The sequence below is a fragment of the Solanum pennellii genome, chromosome 11, assembly GCF_001406875.1.
Source record: "Solanum pennellii chromosome 11, SPENNV200".
Lineage (NCBI taxonomy): Eukaryota > Viridiplantae > Streptophyta > Magnoliopsida > Solanales > Solanaceae > Solanum > Solanum pennellii.
The window spans coordinates 63,339,417-63,347,710 of NC_028647.1; the positions used below are offsets into that span (position 1 = coordinate 63,339,417).

The 8,294-nt window shown below is 33.3% G+C and overlaps 1 protein-coding gene across 2 annotated transcripts; it reads left to right on the forward strand.

The window, feature by feature from the left end:
- The first annotated feature begins 67 nt into the window (after window positions 1-67).
- Window positions 68-3,844, forward strand: LOC107003075 (putative late blight resistance protein homolog R1A-10). Of its 2 annotated transcripts, XM_027913145.1 has the most exons (4): window positions 69-292; window positions 644-2,813; window positions 2,938-3,150; window positions 3,219-3,844. In XM_027913145.1, the coding sequence occupies exon 2, from the start codon at window positions 694-696 to the stop codon at window positions 2,653-2,655; it is 1,962 nt and encodes a 653-aa protein (XP_027768946.1). In that variant the 5' UTR covers window positions 69-292; window positions 644-693; the 3' UTR covers window positions 2,656-2,813; window positions 2,938-3,150; window positions 3,219-3,844. The 2 variants fall into 2 exon arrangements, with proteins under 2 accessions (XP_015056809.1, XP_027768946.1); XM_015201323.2 differs by having other exon boundaries at window positions 68-2,813.
- The last annotated feature ends 4,450 nt before the right edge of the window (window positions 3,845-8,294 follow it).

Genomic DNA, 8,294 nt, shown 5'->3' on the forward strand with positions numbered 1-8,294 from the left:
ATCTTCTCCTTCAACTTGATATTTGATTGTCATATTGCCACTAGTCTTCAGTGTCCCTACACAGTAGACATCACTTGCTAAGACAGCCACTAGTCTTAGTCTTCTTATGTTAAAAATAATAATTTGATTTATCTTCTTTTGTCACTAACAATTCAAGAAAAGAACATAGAGTGTACTAAGTGATTCATTGGAGATGGCTTATAGTGAAGTTACATCTTTGATGCAGACACTGCAGAGACTGATGCAACTGCATCCAAAAAGTAGAAAGAAAACAGAATCTCTCCTACAAAAGGTGAGTTTATTGCAAGTTTTTTTGATGACACTAGAAAAGATGATGAGGATATTAAGTTTTTAGAAGGAATTATTAGAGATGTATCATGTAAAGCAGAAGATATAGTTGAGGAAATTATGTTTGAGTATTCATCTAGTTCAAGTTTAAAGAAGAATGCAACAAAGTTTGTTGGCGTTCATCGATTAGTATTTAGAAAGATTGATGAGTCTGCAATCACTAGTGTTTATAATGACATATGTTCTATCAAAGGTAGATCAACACCGAGTAGTTCGCGTGATGTTACAAAAACTTTGATTTCACAAAAGGATCATGTTGTAGTTGGTCTATATGATGATTTTTTACGAATTGCAGATAGACTAACAGGATATCCTGATAAGCTAGATGTTGTGGTAATTTTTGGTATGGGGGGTATTGGTAAAACCACTCTTGCTAAGAGAATTTATCATGACAAGTTAATAGAGGAACACTTTTATGTTAGAGCATGGATCACTGTATCGGAGCGATATAAGGTGAGGAATATGTTGTTACACCTTTTGGTTTGTACATCTAAAGTTGCGTTTGTAATGGATGAAATGGAAAACGAAGAATTGGCTGAACGATTGTACAAAAGTTTAAAAGGACAGAGGTATCTTATCGTCATGGATGATGTTTGGTATACTGAGGCATGGGATGATGTTAGAAGATATTTTCCAAATGACAACAACGGAAGTAGAGTAATGGTGACTAGTCGAATCATGAAAGTTGCTCGTTTTATCAACCCCCTTAACCCTCCACATCAAATGCGCTTCTTGACTGTAGAGGAAAGTTGGAAGCTGTTGCAAAAGAAGATTTTTGGATTAGATGATCCAAGCTGCTGCTGCTGCGATGACGAAATGGAAAGGATTGGAATGGAAATTTCAAAAAAATGCAAAGGATTACCACTAGCAATTGTTATGGTAGCTGGGATACTTTCTAAAGAAAGCGCGACAGCAAGTAAATGGAGTGATATTGCAGAAAATATTCATTCTTCATTCGTAACAGAGGAGTCGCGCCCATTCTTGGATATACTAGCATTGAGTTATAATCATTTGCCTCGTCATTTGAAGGCATGCTTTCTTTACATGGGCGCTTTCCCTGAAGACGTTGAAGTCCCTGTGTGGAGGCTCGTTAGGTTATGGATTGCTGAAGGATTTATAAAGTTGGAATCACCAAAGACGTTGGAATTTGTAGCACAAGAATATTTGCAGGAACTCATCGACAGAAGCCTAATTATAGTGAGTAAGAGATCGTATGATAATAGAGTGAAAACATGTAGCATTCATGATATCTTGCGAAACTTTTGCCAAGAAGAAGCTAAACAAGAAAAGCTTTTGCATGTTGTGAGAAGGTTGGAACCACATTTTCCTCAAGGTGTTCACCGGCGTCTACATTTCCATTCAGACATTTTTGCCTACTCCTCTTACACATATTCTAATCCATACGTTCGATCTTTTCTGTCATCAAAAGCATGCTCGGTTTTAGAGGATTCCTACTTTGGTTGTATGGGGTTCAAATTGCTTCGTGTGTTGGATGTAGTTAACTATTCCTTTTACGGTTTCCCAATTCATGTCATAAAACTAGTTCATTTGAGGTACCTCGCGCTCTCCATCAATTCTGAGCTTCCTAGGTCGATATCCAAGCTCAAGAGTCTACAAACCTTAATCATTTACTGGGGAACCAAGGAGATGCGCATACTTCCGTTGGAAATATGGAAGATGCCAATACTAAGGCACATCCATGTCAAAGGAGATGTTCTGTTATTTGGATCCCCCATTGATGATCATCACTCTAAAAGGAACTTTCGAGTCTTGGAGAATCTGCAAACACTTTGCACTATCACTATTAGCACAATCAACTTTTCTCATCGACTTATTGCTACATTACCTAACCTAAAAACATTGGCCTCTAATCTGGTTACTGGCGGAAACCATGATGCTTCTTGCGATGTGGATTGGCTTGGGAGTTGTCTCAACAACCTACACCAAATGTACTCACTTGAAACTCTCAAGTTGCTGTTCAACTTGCCAATGAAAAATCCTCTTCCTCGTAATTCTATCCAACGATGGAATGCATTCCCACCGAATCTCAAGAACTTGACTTTGAGCTGCAGCCTTCTACTGTGGCAAGATGCTAGAGTTCTTGGCAACTTACCAAATCTTGAAGTTCTCAAACTCAAATATTTTTCCTTCCAAGGACCAGAATGGGAAACCGATGAAGAGGGGTTTCATCGACTCAAATATCTGTTGGTTGAGAGCAGAGACTTGGTGGTTTGGAAGCAGGCAAGTACAGATAGTTATCCATTCCCAGCTCTCCAACATTTAGTTTTGAGTTTTGCAACAAGCTAAAAGAAATCCCTTATGAAATTGGAGATATCCCATCTTTGCAAGTTATCGAATTGTATTCATGTAGCCCTTATGCCACGAGACTCGCTAGAATGATTCAACAAGATCAAATTGACTCAGGAAACAGCTGCCTTGAAGTTTTCATTCATCCAGCTAGATAGGTAAACTTAACAAGTTTTATTCTTATGATTTTTTATCATATGGTGGAACCACAGTATTACAAATACACTTGTTGAACCAACTGTTCTTTCTTATCTGTGATCTGATTAAGCGTGTCGTGTGCAGGATCTAATGAATCATATACTAAACACTGGAAGAGAATCGTGGTAGTACTGTTGAGTCCCACTGTCGGTGGGATTGAGGAATTTAGACCCTTTATATGGTCTTGGGCAATTCTCTCTTCATGAGCTAGCTTTTTGGGAGTGAGGACGCGTGTTGAGATGTGGAGGATTTGGGCTCTTCATGTCACCGTGAACAATCCTCCGATCCATTTGACAGGTAACAGTTACTAAGATATGCAGTTGTACTTTGACATATTTTTGACATTCACCATTTCTCATTGCTAGGAGGGTTACATTGAGGAGGCATGGAGAGTACGAGGCGTAGTAGAAGAAGGGGGAGGGAGTTCTCAAACATGGAAAAGCTTCCATATGAAGAAATGCTTGAAGTGAACGAGGAGATGTATGAGGTGAAAATCTCATGTACGACTTATCAATGCCATTGAGGACACATGGAGAGTGTGTGGCATTCGTACTCTTTGAGCATAGTGGGAGAAGGGGGGAAGGGATCGAGTTCTCAGATATGGCAAAGATTCCAAGAAGGATTGAACGAGGAGCTATGTGAGGTGAAAATCTCATGTGCGAGTCCTTTTGTCAATGGTATGAGTCTTGAGGTCCATGCATATAGAAGCATGGGGAGTACATGGCATACTCTTCGGGGCGAAGTGGAAAAAGGGGGGAGGAAGAGTTTTCAGACTCGGAAAAAGGTTATAATGAATTCTAAAGAGATGAACGTGGAGTTGTATGAGGTGAAAATTTCATGTACGGTTATGTAGAATGATAGTAAGTAAGGGTCCATATAAGATTGGCTATGAGACTTTTCAGTGCCAAATTCTCTAAACAAAAATATTCTTGTCATCAAGAATTTACCTCATCGATTTCCCTAGATAAAGTAATTCGTTAAAATTTTGAAATATCTTTTAGTCGGTCCTAAAAAGAATGACATATTTTTATATTTAGTAACAATTTAACTTTAAAATGTCCATTTTGCCCTTAATGGAATGATTTATAGCAAAACAAACATCAGTGACTTATTTTAGACCATACGTTTCAGAAGTCTTTCTTTCTTAAAACTTGATGTTAGGTCAAACTACATCACATAAATTAAGACGGTAATTAATGTAGGCTTTTTTATACCTTGTGATGGCACACGAAAAATATTGTAGAATGCATGAAAAAGTGAGGTCGATGTTGTGAAAAGAGAGTTTTAAGAAGGTGTTCAATCTTCGTAGAGTTCTATCAACCTGTCCAACGTTTGTTCAAGTCATTCGATTGTTATGTCTTAGAGGGAACAAGTCAAGCGAGTTACTATTGGATAGGTGAAGATGAATTTATGGACCTGAATTTCTTTAAAGACAGCGAGATATCTTCGACCCGATCTTTTGTTGGTCCAATAGTAATTATATTTTCATGTTGTTAAATAATTTTCATTAATTTTCATAAGTAAACCAAACAGAACTCATATATTCCCTATTGGGCCAATGACCGAGCCCACATAGGCCCAACTAGTATTGCTGCCAAATTTGAAGTGGCCTTTGATATCTTCATGAAAACAAATATACATTTTTCAACATTGATGGTTTAATTTCACTTTGCATCAATATAGTTATAGTAAAATATATATATATATTAATTAATTTATTTATACATTTAAACAAAGCAATAAATAATACTTAATATGCAATCCATAGTCTAGTTATTTGGAGACATTTCATCAATTGGCTAAAAGGGATTTTTCATCTGATGTTTGGTTCAATTTTTTCGATTCCTCACATTTGAGATTTATTTCGATTTGGTGATATTAAGGTATTACGTTGTTGGAAACATCTTAATAAGCTTAGGCAATAATTTTAAGATAGTTAGAGACGATTGGAGATGAGTTTATGCTTACTTTAATTTACAAATTGTAATTTAAAATAGAAGACAACTTCATTTTTTTTGTATATCCACATTGTATATCAACAAAAATACATTTGATCTAGACACATCTTTGTATCATCCATTGAAATTGTGTAATTAATTAACAACAATAGTTCAATCGCAATCAAATACGTATTATCAGCGGCAATTAACACTCTTTGTATATGTCTCTAAAGCTTTTAGTGCCACTGAATCTAATGACACTTAACTAAAATCGATAAAGACTTTACCACTCTTTAATAATGTGTTTATTTGTTGCTGCCGCTAAAAATTCTTTTTTGTTGTTATAGTATCATGATTAAGGGAAATTTCTTAATGTGACATCCATGACGAAGGAAAAGCCTTTAAAGAAGGGATGTACATTACATCTTAGACAAATTCTATACCAGAATAGAAAAAGAAAGTTAAAAACCTTATAAAAATGAATTCAGAATTAACTCTTTAGGTGCGACATACCCGCAATTACACCATACCGTCGCCATACAGTCTCATAGACCCGCATCTTTTTGAGTTAATAGTTGAACTAGAGTCGTTACACATCATCTTACCTAAAAACTTTAATCTTTAAAAAAAAAAAAAAAAACTTTTTTATTTACTTAATCATCTCTTCAAAAGAGACTCAATTTTTTGTCATACAAAAACCAAAAATGTACCAACTAGAGAAAATTGGCAAGCAGCCAAACCAAACAAAGGGATGATGGGATTGATGTGATTGATTTGATTCATTCATTTTCAACAATTCATCTATTCATCCACATAGAATCAACCAAACACAAAATTCCAATACTACACTGTGTGCATTTGGGCCTGAATATTAGTTTAAGGCCTTCACTTTTATTGGAAAAGAAAGGTGACATATCGAGAACGCATAATAAATAAATCTGCTCTTTAATTTGGCTTCAAAAATCATAGTTATGCCCTTCAACTTTGAATTTGCAGAAATAGACACTTAAACTTGTATAAAGTTGAACAGATAGACACACATGTCCTACATGTCATTTTTTGTCCTACGTGGTGTCCTACGTGTATTGTGTCATGTAGGACTCATGTGTTTATTTATTTAAAAGTTGGATAGTTAAAGTGTCTGTTTGTGCATTGTGAAAGTTGAAGGTCAAATTTAAAATTTGAAGTCAAGTTTAGGATCCAATATATGTATGATGCCTATCGAGAAAGACAGAATCATCGTGCGTGTAGAAATATCATTTAACTTTTTTGAAATATCAATAGGTATTATCGAATATAAAAAACTAGTAAAAATTATATTTCACTAGTCAGAGCCCCATATCGAATCAGATAAAAAAAACATAAGCATGATCCAAAGTTCAAAACATTTAATTTCTCATGTTACTTTATATGTATATATTTGGAATGTTATGTTAACTAATTAGCATATGTACATTAATGTAAGTTTGGATCCTAGTTGTAAACGTGAAATGTATAGCTAATGTAAGATGAGGTTGTCCCTTCTTTAAATAGAGGTTTCGATCGAAACTCTTGCTATGGAACAATTTTTGGTAGGAAGCACTTTGCTACGAAGGAGATTTTACCTGACATAAATTCAAAATAGTAAAATATCAATACAGATACTGAACACATGAAGAGAAATCAAAAAAATAAAAAAAGTATTTCATCCGTTTCAATTTTTTATACTACTATTTGATTGGATGTGGTTATGCTAAATAGGACAAAAAGTAGATTTTAAAAAAATACTAACAATTACATAAATTCAAAAGAAGTGAAGATTGAAAAATGAGAAGAAAAACAAAAATTTATGATTTAAAACAAAGATTAGATATTTATATGGCTATAATTTATTTTATTGAGGACAAAAATGAGATTTTTAAAGTGATATTTTTTTTAAAAAAAAAATGATAAACTTTTTTGGAACACCCAAAAAAGTACTTCAAATAAATTAAAACGGAAAAAGTATATTTCACATAAATTAGGATACAGAGACTATAAAATAGTAGTTTACTATAATGATGATTGTAATTTCATTTTATAATGAGATGCTTAACCTCCTTTTAATGAGAATCTTACACTAACTATGGTATCTTAATCTTAATTTTTATTATTATTTTTAAGTCATCAATTAGTTTCAAGATTTGACTAAACAAAAATCTATTAGTTTAAACTTTCAACAACATAATATGAGTTATAGCCGCCTCTATTATGGGCCCACTTATTTTGAAAACTCTAAATTAATTTTTGAAGTTGAATTCACAATTAAAATTTTTGTTTTTGATATATACTTCAATGATATCAATAACGGTTTAATAAATATTTTAAGGGAATAGTCAGATAAATAATTTATGTTAAGTTCAGTCAAGATAAATATATTGAACTAGGTTCAATTTGGTTAAATAATTTGCCTAATGAGCTCAATTTGTATAGTTTTGTCATTTTTAAACCACATGAAAAGGATAATTAATTACAATTTTTCTCATATCAATTCGATCGAATATTTTAAAATGTCAATCAAAATTTACATATTTTGACTCTTGGAAAAAGAAGCACGACAATTGACATGAGAGCCAGAGAGTTGTACTAAGGTTTATTAAAACGAGAATACGTAATTCATAACACATGTCATTTACTCGTTCTTAGTTGATACTTAAACTTATATAAAGTTAAATAAGTGGACACATGCATTTTATGTGGCGTTCAGTATAACAATATGTATCCTACGTGCATTATAATATGTAACTATATATATCACTTGTTCAACTTTACACGAATTTAAATTCCTATTTATGTACATCTAAAGTTGGAATGTATATAAATAAGGAAAGTTTCAAAAACAACAAATATTAGACCTTAAGTAAAACTCATTAGCAACAGTTTCACTAATTGCAATTCGTAACTACACTTTAATTTACCACGCATTTGTATTCGTTGTACTTTTTCAAAACTTGCAAAAAAGTATCAAATACATATTAGGAAGAGAGAGGAGACCGAGATTGAAGAGAGACATGTTGTATTCATTGTATCACGATTAAAATAAATACATAATACATGTACAGTTGATACAAAATACAAATATATTTTTTTTAAATACAGGTTACATAAAATACAAATCTCTCACCTATTTTTATTGACATACAATTGATACACAATACATTTGACGGAGAGGGTGAATACCATAGTATTTGTATGGATCACGAATACAATTGGTTCATAATATAAATATAGTTTATCAAATACGATTGACATAAAATACAAATTTCTCATCTATATATATTTGATCGAATACAATTGATACATAATACGTTTACGATTAATCCGCAATCTTAGAAAACACACGTGGGAGTGTGGGCCCCGCTAAGAAAAAGACGAAACTGGTTACGTAATTTCAGACAGCGAGACTTTTAGGACTCTTGTCTATCGAATCCTAGTTAGTACACCTTTGACTTTTCACATTTATTTTGGTTTTTGTGTTTTTTT

Coding starts and splice junctions, on each gene's coding strand:
- LOC107003075 (XM_015201323.2), top strand. CDS start 409: ATGTTTGAGTATTCATCTAGTTCAAGTTTAAAGAAGAATGCAACAAAG.